The 13,427-nt window shown below is 34.1% G+C and overlaps 1 protein-coding gene across 1 annotated transcript in view; it reads right to left on the bottom strand.

Annotated features, from left to right (window-relative positions):
• Positions 1-13,427, bottom strand: part of LOC132543518 (uncharacterized) — a 73,968-nt gene that overhangs the window by 2,473 nt on the left and 58,068 nt on the right. Inside the window, exons 3-14 of the mRNA XM_060207033.1 lie at positions 10,827-10,932; positions 9,769-9,963; positions 8,066-8,186; positions 7,144-7,255; positions 6,172-6,284; positions 5,747-5,891; positions 5,168-5,321; positions 2,943-3,058; positions 2,657-2,780; positions 2,207-2,326; positions 1,643-1,733; positions 69-270 (exon numbers count right to left, since the gene is read on the bottom strand). Coding sequence (XP_060063016.1) covers positions 69-270; positions 1,643-1,733; positions 2,207-2,326; positions 2,657-2,780; positions 2,943-3,058; positions 5,168-5,321; positions 5,747-5,891; positions 6,172-6,284; positions 7,144-7,255; positions 8,066-8,186; positions 9,769-9,963; positions 10,827-10,932 — 1,599 coding nt within the window. The remainder of the gene's footprint in view (positions 1-68; positions 271-1,642; positions 1,734-2,206; positions 2,327-2,656; positions 2,781-2,942; positions 3,059-5,167; positions 5,322-5,746; positions 5,892-6,171; positions 6,285-7,143; positions 7,256-8,065; positions 8,187-9,768; positions 9,964-10,826; positions 10,933-13,427) is intronic.

Genomic DNA, 13,427 nt, shown 5'->3' with positions numbered 1-13,427 from the left:
ATTTGACTAAGATCCATGATACAGTGCAAGAAGAATAAAACAAATGATGTTATATCAAGTATACGTACTTAACTGTCGGTTTGTCAAAGAAGGTAAATGCTTGGTAGGAACCACCTCCCTCAGGTGTGTCTACCACCTCGATATACCCGCTTCCACTGTAAGCTTGCGCGGCGTCTTGACGGTAGTGGAAACCGTTCCAAAGTCCTGACCACGAGGTTGAGTCTTCGAAATCGTGATTTAATACTCTCGTTTTCAAACAAGCGTTGCTTTCTGGAATGAAGTTTCATAGTTTTTTCCTTAACAGTATGTACTAGATGAAGGCACAACTGCAAAAAATTCAGAACCGCACAACAAAACTAAACATGAACAGAAAACTATCACTATTATATTACTTCTGTAGATTCCCAAAAATGAGAGAGCATGTAATGTCACATCAAAGAATATCATTACCTGATAACAGTGAAAAGATATCATATGTAAGTGATATTTTATCAACTATATGCGATACTGAAACATTATCGTATATAGTTTTAACACTTTTAACACAATGCGTGATAAATGTGCATTCCCACAAGTTGATACCTATCCGGGTGATATCACACCCACTCTCAAATTTGTGTATTTTGCCGCTTCCTCTTATAGCTGTCTGATTTGAACATAAATATTATTGGCCTGGAAGAAATACGTTTTTTAAAATTGTTTCCTATAAAAGTTTTTTAGATCCCAACTTAAATTTCGGAATGGTGCCGTTTACGGATTGGTTTCCCTTATGAGTGATAAACGCATCTGTCGTCTGCGAACGTAAACAGCTCAGTATATGTATCTATGAATATCAGTAAATAGTGTGTCATCGCTGTTGTAATGTTGAGTTAAGAAAAAATTGATTTGTGTGGTTTGTTTATTTTAAAGATAACGAATATTTGATAAAAAGATGATTATATGACCATTTTGATATAACATCCCTACTTAGGACTCTCGGACTGATAAGGGAAGTGATATAAAAATGGTCATGTAATAATGTTTAAGCACCGATTAAGGATGGATTTATCTCATCAGCTTTTTACAACTTTACAGCTGTTAAACTGCTGCTATTCCATTACGATTTAATCCTTCATTTTCAATATTAAGACATTTGAATTAAGATATAACCGTTGTCGATTATTGCAAACAAAATAAAGACACAGATTTTTGCAATATTCAAATAACTTGAAATTTATTCAACCATATGAAAAAATTCGCACATGTCATAGTGGAAAGTTTATTTGCAATCTAAGGACACTTGATAGATCAGGTATATGTTTAAATAAGGCATGTTTGATATTGTTCCGTGTCAGAATGTACTCTGTATTGATTCTTTAGCACGGTTAATAAAATTACTCTATATCATTGTCACACCAAGCTGACACCATTTCATGAATAATAAGATTGTATTGTTTTAATCTGAGTTATTGCCGCTTTTCCCTTATCTAAACTTTTATCTAAACCTGAACATCTTTTCGCTCTTGAAGCATATTCGTGGCCAGAACGTGTAATAATCGTTTGCGTCAATAGACAATTGTAATAAATCCATACAAGATATAAAAACAATAATAGATATTTTGTTAACAATACAATTTCTGGGGTTCCATTCATCGTAACTTACCCAAGATTCTAGGGTGACGAGCGAACTGTGGTGGATTCCATGGCTCGAAGGATGGACAATTTGAAGTTACCACTGGCGTTCCCTCTACCACCTATAGGAGATATTGCAAATAAGAGAATAACTATGCTTTTCTTAATCTGGGGTTTAGCATTCTCACAAATATAATTTTAGGAGGACGAATGCCTTGGGTTGTGTCTGTGAAAACGCATCAAAGCAATTAAATATCTGATTCAATTCATATTTTCTGTTCATAAGATATTTTGTGAAAATGACTACGCTAGTTTGCTGTCTCTAGTGAGATACGCTAAAATATAATGGGATTATATGTGACTTTAAAGTGTATTTACTTTACAGGGTAAGTTCAATACTGGACAAAAATGAGGAGTTCTAAATTTGCTGCGAAGAGGGCAAACCTCTCGGCGAAGATTTCCTCGTATACTTGTGTGTATTCAATGTTTCATTTCGTAAATATACTTCATTATAAATAGTACAAAAACATATGCGTTCCATTCAACGATCGAGCCTATCAAACACACCATAATCTGAATTCTTTGTCATACATACGGTGATGGGATGAGTCAGATTGTTAAGACCCATGTCTGGAGATGGAACCATATTGTTGGCCAAGAGGACGTAGTAGTCGGACTCCTCAGTTAGTTGTTTGTCACCAATAGCCATCCACATCTACAATAAAAATTTCACAATACTTGTCTTGTTTGTTGTTTGCTGGGTACATCAGCCCATAGAATGCCGGTATTTAAGACGGATACAACTACAAGGAATTGAAAATTGCATTTTGCTAAACATGTCAAAATGGTAGAAGGTGATATAATATTTGACAATTTTTTTCATATTTTCATATTGAAATAATAAAAGAAAGACGGAAATCTACACATTTTAAATGAAGATAAAATAATGAAGAAATAAATAGAAATCCGTCTTGAATAGACAGATGTAGACTTTTTATATACAAAATGAATTGGAAGTCAATCAGAAGCGATAGTTTGTTCGTACCTGGTAAGAGGCGGGGGTTACTGAGCGGGGAACCTCGACGCTTCCTCGGAGAACAATGTCTTTGTTTGGTATCCACAATCGAGTGTTAGTTTCTAGGGGAACCTTGTAGATACCGTTTGTGGACCTTAAAACGAATCATCTTTATTACATCATAGGCTCATTAAGGTAAATATTATCGAACATTGAAAATGTACAGGCAAATAACAAACGAATGTTTATTATACTAGAACAAATAGGGCAGTAAGCTAACAACCAAACTAAATGATGCAGATATAAAAAAACTTACGACATGAGAACAAGGTACACGTTCATATCTTTGGCAGGTGCCGCATATCCATTGTTTCTCAATAATATGTAATAAGAAAACTCTCCTCCACGAACAACAGTATCGGGCAGAACACTCTGAAAAGGATAAAGACAGGTTCATGCGTGTAGTTGGAATCATCTGATATAAAAACATTATGTATTATGTAAAAAAGATAATGAAAATACCAACATGTCAACCTAATCATAATCCAAACTCAAATTCCATGCCACTGGGTCACAAAAATGAACAAAATAATTATTTGCACCGATATTCCTGCAAAAGTACTAGGATAATAAGACCCTGTGTTCCTGAAGAGTAAGCTTCATCTGCTTCATCGACGAAACCAGCAATACAAACCTTGGTCGTTCCATGTAAGTAATGTCACGTTCTCAAATGAGAGCAAGATATACAACAATAGAACCAGCTGGCAAAGTAACGATCAACATAGACGTTATACTTCAAATCACACAAAGAAATAGCATGTTTCCCAATGATATCACTATAACGAATACGTCTTTTGAAACCCGGTGTTACGTGTTTGTCCGTCAGTTGTCGACTTCTTGCACGACCATCGCGAAAATGGGAACAGTCACTTCAATATTGAATCAACTATGACTTGTTAATACCACAGGTTGGGAATGAAGGGAGTTACTATCCAGAAATGGGCAATTCACATTAGGGAAATTGAAATCATTACATTTATCATAAAGCTTTGGTCAATACGTTTCTTGTTATTTAAAGTCAAGACGTCATCAATTGATTTGAAAGAGTAATTAAACTCTTTGTGACATATTTTATATGCTCTTCAATAACTTCAGCCTCGTATGAAAACAAAAACAAGTTGGTCTACAAAAAGGAGCAGTTAGTTCCCAATAGGTTTTACCACCACATTCGACGAGGATGGTTTCAAACAAAATCTCGATCATTTTTTTATGATTTCGTTCTTCGTGTATTTATTTTTGTTTGATTTTGACGTATTTGTTTTACGAAATACACTTCAGTATAGTTCTCAACTATATATTTTACCGTCAATCTCCTTTAGTGGAGAAGGATATAACAAGATAACTAATGATTTTGTCCTTAAGTTTAGAATAGGGTATGGTGGTGTACTGGGTGAAACAATCAAATGCTCGAATACCATAAATGTATTTGGAATAGGGTGATGAAGATTGTTCAAAAACTTCTTTGGAATTCCTCAAAATCCACATATTATCAATTCCTTTCCTTGAGTAAACAAAATCCCAATGACACTGTAATACAGACTTGATAGTACTTAGAATGGTGATTGGTAGTTCTGACAAAGGTTTGGTTGAACAGCTAGACGGGCCAGCGATAAAACCTTGTTTATATGGATTCTTGTGAGATTTATGGATCCAGTATAAATGGATGAGGTTCGTTTCCATATAATGTATAAACAAACTCCCGAAGCATGATTAGCTAGTGTTTCTACTTTTTAAAAGATTGCATGATGTAAAGGTGGGGTTTCTTTCGTTATCAAACAAACCTAGTTCTTTTTGTAAACAGGAAATGTAATAACGTTTGCACACCAGGATAAAGCTACTGGACACCTTATCTGCAGACATCCTATCTGTCATGTAAATCTTGGAGAGAGGATGTAATAACCTCTGTTGGCAAATGCCATGACAATGCAAATATCGAAATTTATGTCGCAACGAAAAAATTAAAATACTTAAAATATTTTATTTCACCGTACTTAATGACGATCAAATAATGCTCTGTGTGATGTTTTCATTGTGTTGGAGAAGCCTTTAAATGTAAATATGTCAACAAATTTTATAAACAGAATATATTCTTTTGTTTACGGCAAGTTACCATCAACTTGAGGCTTAATAAGAAACCTTAAAAGCACAAAATAATTAAATAGTTTTGCTATTACACAGAAACAGTAAATTATGAAAGATAAATCACACTAGAACATTCATATGTAACGACAAAAAAGAAACATGTTAAAGACACTATAAAAAGCAAAATTCTTGATGCAAGATGAATGGGAACACACACATACACAGGTAATGTGAATACGTCTCAAAGCATTTTACTGATAAATACTTTAAAAATAGGGAAGAGTGATACAAGATAAAATAGAGTTGTGTTTCCAATAACTAAAAGGTGTATCAAAACCTGAAACTCAATCAATACAAGCTTTTTTAAAATTCAATTCTAGTCGTTTGTATGAGTCTTACCTCTACAAGAGCCATTGTGTATCCCAGCTTAGCTGCGAATAAATCATAACAACCGTCTGTTGTCCAGTTTGAAAGGACTGCCTTATGGTAGGATTGAGATAGGAAGGTGAAGTGGAGTGCCTCAAGTTCTTGTTCAGCATTTGAGCAAACATGTCTGCAATGATCATTATGCATTTGCTTACCAATTACCAATGTAAGGGAGAACAATCATTTCTTTCAAACTGTAATTCAGTAAATGTGTGTTGCAACAAAACTCCGAAAAAGCCGAAAATTTGGGGATATTCTAAGATCAGTGTAATGTTCTGGAAAATAAAAAAATACCGATAATTATCATTATGTATCATATATGTTCTGTCTGTACAATGATATATACCCTGGGGATATGATTGATTACATATATGCCGTCATCGTAATGAAGACATTATTTGATCGTTTGAATAATTGAACAGAACAGCTTCAATACAACCTATTGCTTATTCCTCCATGTAAAAGGCAATAACTACGTTGGTCAAATTAATAATAGTAATTTATCAAGAACATTTTTAATATTATGTGTCATTTAAGTCATGACCGTCTTGCCTGCCTCTCTCATTATCTAATGCGCATGTCTCGCCGCCCATGATAACATGTGTCGTGTCCTCTCGCATGTAGTTAAACTCAACGTTGAAATTGGAGTATGTGCCGCGGTCTGTGGAATCGGCCAGGAAGCAGTCGTTATGGTGACCTTTAAAATGAAACCTTAAACATGTCATCCACATGTTCGATTGATATCCAACTCTAGATAAAAAACATACCTACACGTACTGCTGTTTTATACATATTAAGATTAAGCTTATCGACAGTCTTCAGTATGTTGATAGCACTGCAATTACATTTCTTGTTACAATCATACTATTCATGAAACACAGCGTCCATGCTAAATAACATTTAGGGATTTCGCTTGAAACAACTTGTTTAGTTATACAATAATACATAGTACTATCTAATGTCTTTTTTCTACTCACCTATACGTGATTTCACGTTTCGCTTTCTGTTGTATTGCAACAGGTCAACGATGGAAGTAGGTTGATAGCTATACATCTCACGTTTAAATACTGGTGCTCGGAGCTGAATTTGACTTTATTGGAAGAGAAAAAAACAAACTGACATACGATTTCAGATTTCACGTTCTGATGATTCATACAATTTAATTAAGTGATACGTTTAAATGAATGAAATGTAAATAAGCAAAATATGAAATGGGTTTTGTTTTGAAAGATATGAAAACAATCTGAACAAATCAGATGAAGATCATGAAATGAAAGCAACTTCGATGTTAAAAAAACCTAAAGAAAACATTTTACAGTTTACATATATTGAAATCAATAAAGGCAAGAAACATACAGATTTATTTGTGTTCGTTGCTAACAAGAGCAGATAACAAGTACATATTGTATCAATATCTCGTAACGTATTCACAAAAACAGAGATTTGAATAATTGTTAGACCACAATCAGAGTGACTCCCGTGCCTCTTTCATATCACGTACATGTCTTTGCATGGTTCCCTTGGTTAAACTATGCAAAAATGTCAAAAATATTACGAAATCTCAGCTTGAGAATAACTTAAATCAAACCCAAGAATTTCAGCAGAATCCAGCATAAATCTTTTTAACACCATCGAAGTTTGTCAGTACGGTATAACATACCATCGGGATGCCCTTCTATCCGTTATTGCCACCACTTTGAAGAAAGTTGGGGATACAAATAAAGGCAATATATCATCTTCTCATCGTAACATTTTATGATCCTTCACTTGTTTTGTCCAGTAGATGTATTTTCTCGTTTACAAAATTTAATTAAGCACGGTAAAATCATAATTAAAGATAGCCTTGATAGACGAAGTATAAAAAGCGTTAAAAGTTTATAGCAGATAGCATTGGGCATGTATTTGTACACAAATAACGGTTATACACATATAAAAAAAACAATAATTACAGATCATCTGGAACAGCATCAAGTAAGCTTTCAACAATTTCACGACGATCTTTGTAGTTGTCAGAGTTCAAAGGTGGAGGGTATCCGAAATGATCTGTATAATACCATTCGCCTGAACGTAAAAAAGAAAGATAGTTTAAGATATTGTACAATCTGATGCTGACGGGCGATGACTGCTTGCATGGCTAAAGTAACCCATTTTCTGAAAATGTGTTTTGGCAACTCTGGTTTATCGAGAGATTGAAAATAGGTTGTGACAGCCTAATGGTAGTATAGCAGGGCGAACAACATAGATGTACAATCTACCAGGACGATTGAAGTCAGTTGTCAGTAAAATATGACCGAATGTGGTATCACCTTACCGATAGTTCAGTCATCTGACAGCAGACACTCAGGTAGGGAAAATATTATCACTTTGATAATCAAACAACTAGCAAATTTCCAATAAGACCTGTTTTCAAACATTTCCAAGGAAGAGGATATTTCTTACAAACACCACTGCCCTTAACCAGAGAGATTTCAGACCAAATGTAATTATTCTTCCTTTGGTGCTCATCCTTTTATCTTCAGAGAAGAGGTTTAATGAAAATATTATCTAATTACCCATTTTCATGGTTATTGAGTACCTTTTTATAGCAAACATGTAGATAATTTCCATATTCACACACACATTTTTGAATTTCTCCTTTTCTATCCCGTCCACTTGTTAACCATGATAAAATTTACTTAATTTATTTAGCAAATAATTGCCTTCTTCCCATTATGCGTCATACCAAATTTGTTTGGAAGAAGTTTGAAGGAAGATTGCGGAAGGCGCACGACGATTGATGAAACATGAAAGCACAGGAAATTGCATATTCACCGAATGGTATGCATAATTTTCAGTTGAAAAAAAAAATCTTAGGCTTAAAAAGCGGCTTACCCCATGTTCCGATAAAGCCTGCTTGAACGGCTAATATGATACCACGATAGTTCCAGAATAGCGGCTTCAGCTGGGAAATGTGAACTTTCATGATATCCTTGGTGGCGTCGCCATATTGTCCCTGGGGATGGTCAGAAATACTACTAAAGCTGACAATTCAAGTTTAAAAAAATCCTTCTATATTTTCATAGAATACTTCCGAGACCCTAAACTAACGATAGCTTACGGTCATTGTAGTCCCAGTCTTGCTTGGAAACGTGTACAGGTATCCTAGTGTATATCAGGCCTGCGAACAGTTATCATTATTCAGTGACGGCGCAACGCAACTAATTGGTACAATGCATAAGAACATTTACTCGCTTTCATTTTGTCTTCCGAATGACCGATGAAGTTGGATTTCGACATGGAATTCGACATTGAACACGTATCTATATATGTTGTTCAGACATAAATAACATTAGCAAAATAACCGAATTTAACATCAATAAAGTTACAAATTGCACATCTTTAGTCGTGTGTTTTGGAGGAAAACATGCAAATACAATAAATGAATAACTACGGCAAACCCTATCTTGTTTTTCCATGGTACAGACATAAATTTCTGCGTTTTAAGTTTTCCTGTTTCCATTTATTTTCTTCGAGGTCATGATCACCACCCCTTTGTTTTACTAGTAAAACATTTACACGACCAAGCTTGTGAAACATAAATAAAAAATAGTCGTTATACAGCATTTTTCAAGCACTATAGTGACATAGTAAAATTGGTCGTTACTTTAATGTGTTGCATATGCACGTGTGTTGGGATGGACTACTGGAAGTTTGTTGTGTTATCAGTTGAATTATATATATATATATTTTTAATTGTGTATAGCTGGGAAGTACTGATCATTTTCACGCAACTTCAAAGTCCTCAGGTTCTCAGTTGAGTGCACTCTTTTTGGGTCACGGGTAATTGTACTCATATAATATATACAGGTGAGTTTAACTTCGGGCGATCAATATTGAAATGTAAACCGGTTTGACAGGTTTAAAGACGGCTATACCCCGGGATGCCCGTACCCCGGGATGCCCGTACTCGTTTCCAAGCAAGGCTTGTACTACACTGTCGACCACTGCCTTAGATACACTGACCGGAAGATATCAAAGGGAACTTCTAAGCATTTGGGAGACAAAAGCATTCTTTATTTCAAAATTAACTTTCTTAATTTGCATTGTCAGCTTTAACACCACTGAGAGACTGTGGTGAAATAATGTTATTGTAGAAACTGTAAAACATACTAATATTCACCTTACTTTGTTAACTTTTCCTAATATGCTTGACACAGTTTATGTTTGGTGTTGCGTTTGTATTTTATTGATCATTAAACACACAAGCAAAGCGATCGTTTACTCATTTACAATTAAATAGATGGTAATTAATCGTGTATTTATTGTTGCAAAGCATATATCGAATGATACAAAAATTCAAGCATCGTAAAAACCTATTCTGATTTGTCTGAATTTCTTTTTGAATATGATTAATCAACTTAAAACTAGTATCTAGCGTTGTATCGTTAGCTTAAAATACTACAAATACGACGGATTGGTGCACTGATTGTTTATCAAACACCTCAGTCACATAATCACGTAAATCACCTATAATACAAGCAGCCCAGATTGCATGTGGCGAATATTCCGCTTTCACACATACTGAGAAATCCTACCTCTCCCATCAGTCCTTTCTTGTAACTAAATCTCAGGACAACCATAAAACCGGCCTCTCTGATGGTCGCAAAATCCTTCTCTACTCTCTCTAAAAAGTTGGGAGATATTGGTGTAGTTTTGAAGTCTTCAAGGGTGTAATGCCGATGTACTAAAGTGCTGCCAGTAGTGAGACGCAGTGAGTCCAGTTGGATTAGCTGTAAAATAAGTCATTTCAAATACGTTAAATAACATCATATAACTACTGGACATGATATTTTCGTCACGCAACAGCCAGGTTTTCATGATCAAGACGGACACACAGAATTGAACACGAAGCACAAGAGCAGCACATATAGGATAGAAATGAAAATATCAAGATACCTAGGGTTATTATGTAGATAGATATTCAGAATCCTAATAGTAACGTCATTTAGTGTCATAAAAGTGATCACATTGACGGAGACTAAGGAAGGTCAGAGAACAAAATCTCGGAAGGGGTAACGGCGACCCAAATCTATTTCGTATGGTGATCAAATCGCTAACTATGACAATTTTCAATATAAGTGTAAAATAAGTAAAAAATAAAAAAAAAAAAAAAAAAGATGAAAAAAGACTTCTTCGAAAACGTAACTATCTTAAACATTTAAAAATGATTTATTTTACTAATTATATCAAGTACGATTTATAGACCAGCTTTACTTTCATGCCAATCTCCGAAGTCATGTTATCTTATGACCTCTGTTAAGAAGTTCCTATCCAGATATGGCGAGGTCATTTACACTGTTTCCTCGTAATCACACTAAACAGATTTTGTAATAACAAGGAAGAAGTAATTTAGGAGAAAGTTTGAAGAAATGTGGATATGAAAATATTGTATCTGTTATCGTTTACATGGTGTTTTTTAAGATCTAAACCCATGTTTGTATAATCAGATCCGTACCACTATTGGAATGAACTGAAGTTATACAATATTTCTTGGACAAGCTTGAAACCTATACAAGCAAGATTGTAGGATTGTTGTACGTACATACTTACACGAAAACTATTGATATTTATTGACGAAACGTTATTATCTCACCTGAACAGGATCGAAATTAGTTGCGCTGATAGAATACTCCTCGGACCAACCACGTCCTGGATTCTGTAATCGTGTCGTTAGGGGCTGATACGACAAATGACTGTACCTGTGAAAGAAAAGCGACATTTTCTCAATATTGATCTTAAGAAGGTAATTTTAATTGATTTTTATGTTTCATCAAACAAACTCGTAATTTGGATACACTATTTGGTGGAATTTTAATGTGTGTTGTTTCGGTACATGTATCATAATATAATGTTTAGCATTAGTAGCAACCAGTTTTAGTTCAGACGGTAACAGGTTCACAGTTTTGAGCGTCCTTCAGTAGTAAGCAGTGGTAGCAATAATGGTCTCCTCTTGGTTAGGGCTACGAAAACAACAAAGACAATACTGACAACCTGATTATCCAAACAAAATAAAACTAGGGCAAAATATTAATAAAAGAAATATTTACACGGAGACTGCTGAAAACGTAAAAGGAGAAAAATATCAGGTTTTCCCGCTAACTGAACAGCACCAGTCACAACGGACATCATATCGCAAAAGGAATAAGAATAATTCCCGCTGAGAGCATTATGACGATCATAAAACTTCCGTGACCTTCTCCAATCTGCATGTCTCGAATTCTAATGTCAGGAGTTTGTCTGTCAGCTGCCGACATCTGACAAGAAAATCGTGATATCGGAAATACCTTGGTTATTAATTGGACAACTACATGTTAACACCATATAGTGGGGATGTAGAGCTGATGTTACCAACCAATGATCTCCAAATGAACAGGCATGACTCTCAAATGTCTATCTCCGAATGAGTAGGCATGATTGTCAAATATCTATCTCCGAAAGAATAGGTATGACTCTCAAATATCTATCTTCGAATGAATAGGCATGGGTCTCAAATATCTAATCCTGATTTTTTACCATACAGGACGATCGAGTGTATAGCTTGACAATAAGACTATTTTCCTAAAAATAGCGTGCTTTCAAATGAGAACAGTGAACACGACGCTACATCAACGAAACGAAAAGTACGCCAAAATGTCTGAGAAGGTTCTCCGTGCCGTTTTCATCAGTACATGTGCTTTGCGCACTCAAAGCATGATCGGACTCAAGCATTATATATAACTGCAAAAATTGTGTGATATATGGTCAGTCCGACAAGTTTGGTAGGGATCTCCTTCATTAGTGAGGTAATTATGCATTTATCGGGACTCCGTGGAATATCGTATTCAATAATGAATATAAACAAACTTATCAAATTTGTTCTATCGGAAATTTTTTTTTCAGCTGAAAACACTTATAAGAAGTTACTATATGTTGCTAAACGTTATGTACTATTTCTCCGATGTAACAAACAATATGCTACTATCTGTTACTATATGTTATGTGCACTTCCTCTGATTTAGCAAGCTACATGTTACTATATGTTATGTACTGTTTCGCTGATTTAACAAGCTATATGTTACTATATGTTACTATATGTTATGTATTCTCCCTCTGATTTAACAAACTATATGTTACTACATGTTACTATATGTTATGTACTGTTTCGCTGATTTAACAAGCTATATGTTACTATATGTTACTATATGTTATGTATTCTCCCTCTGATTTAACAAACTATATGTTACTATATGTTACTATATGTTATGTATTTTTTCTCTGATTTAACAAATTATATGATACTATATGCTACTATATGTTACTATGTGTTATGTGTTTTTTCTCTGATTTAACAAGGTATATGTTACTATATATTTTGTGTACTTTCTCTGATTTAACTAGCTATATGTTACTATATGTTATGCATTCTCCCTCCCCAGGTTATATGTTACCAGATGTTACTATGTGTTATGTACTGTTTCTCTGATTTAACAAGCTATATGTTACTATATGTTACCATATGTTACTATATGTTATGAACTGTTTCTATGATTAAATAAGGAATATTTTACTATATGTAACTGTATGTAATATATGTTACTATATGTTACTATTTGTTATGTAATCTTTCTATGATTTAACAAGCCATATGTTACTATATGTTACTATATGGTATGTACTCTTTCTCTGATTTAACAAGGAATATGTTACTATATGTTACTATATGTAATGTATTATCCCTCTGATTTAACATGCTATATGTTAATATATGTTACTATATGCTCTGTGCTCTTTCTCCTATTTAACAAGCTGTATGTTACTATATGTTTCCATATATTAAGGGATATGTTACTATATGTTACTATATATTACTATATGTAATGTACTGTTTCTCTGATTTAACAAGCTATATGTAACTATATGTTACTATATGTAATATACTGTTTCTCTGATTTAACAAACTATATGTTACTATATGTTACTGTATGTAATGTACTGTTTCTTTGATTTAATAAACGATATGTAACTATATGTTACTATATGTAATGTACTGTTCCTCTGATTTAACAAGCTATATGTTACTATATGTTACTATATGTAATGTACTGTTCCTCTGATTTAACAAGCTATATGTTACTATATGTTACTATATGTTATGTATTCTCCCTCTGATTTAACAAGCTATATGTTACTATATGTTACTCTGTATTTTGCATGT

The sequence above is a fragment of the Ylistrum balloti genome, unplaced genomic scaffold (assembly GCF_031769215.1).
Source record: "Ylistrum balloti isolate Yb309-2 unplaced genomic scaffold, AGI_CSIRO_Ybal_v1 Utg369582, whole genome shotgun sequence".
In the NCBI taxonomy this organism is placed as follows: domain Eukaryota; kingdom Metazoa; phylum Mollusca; class Bivalvia; order Pectinida; family Pectinidae; genus Ylistrum; species Ylistrum balloti.
This window is presented reverse-complemented; position numbering and strand designations above follow the sequence as displayed.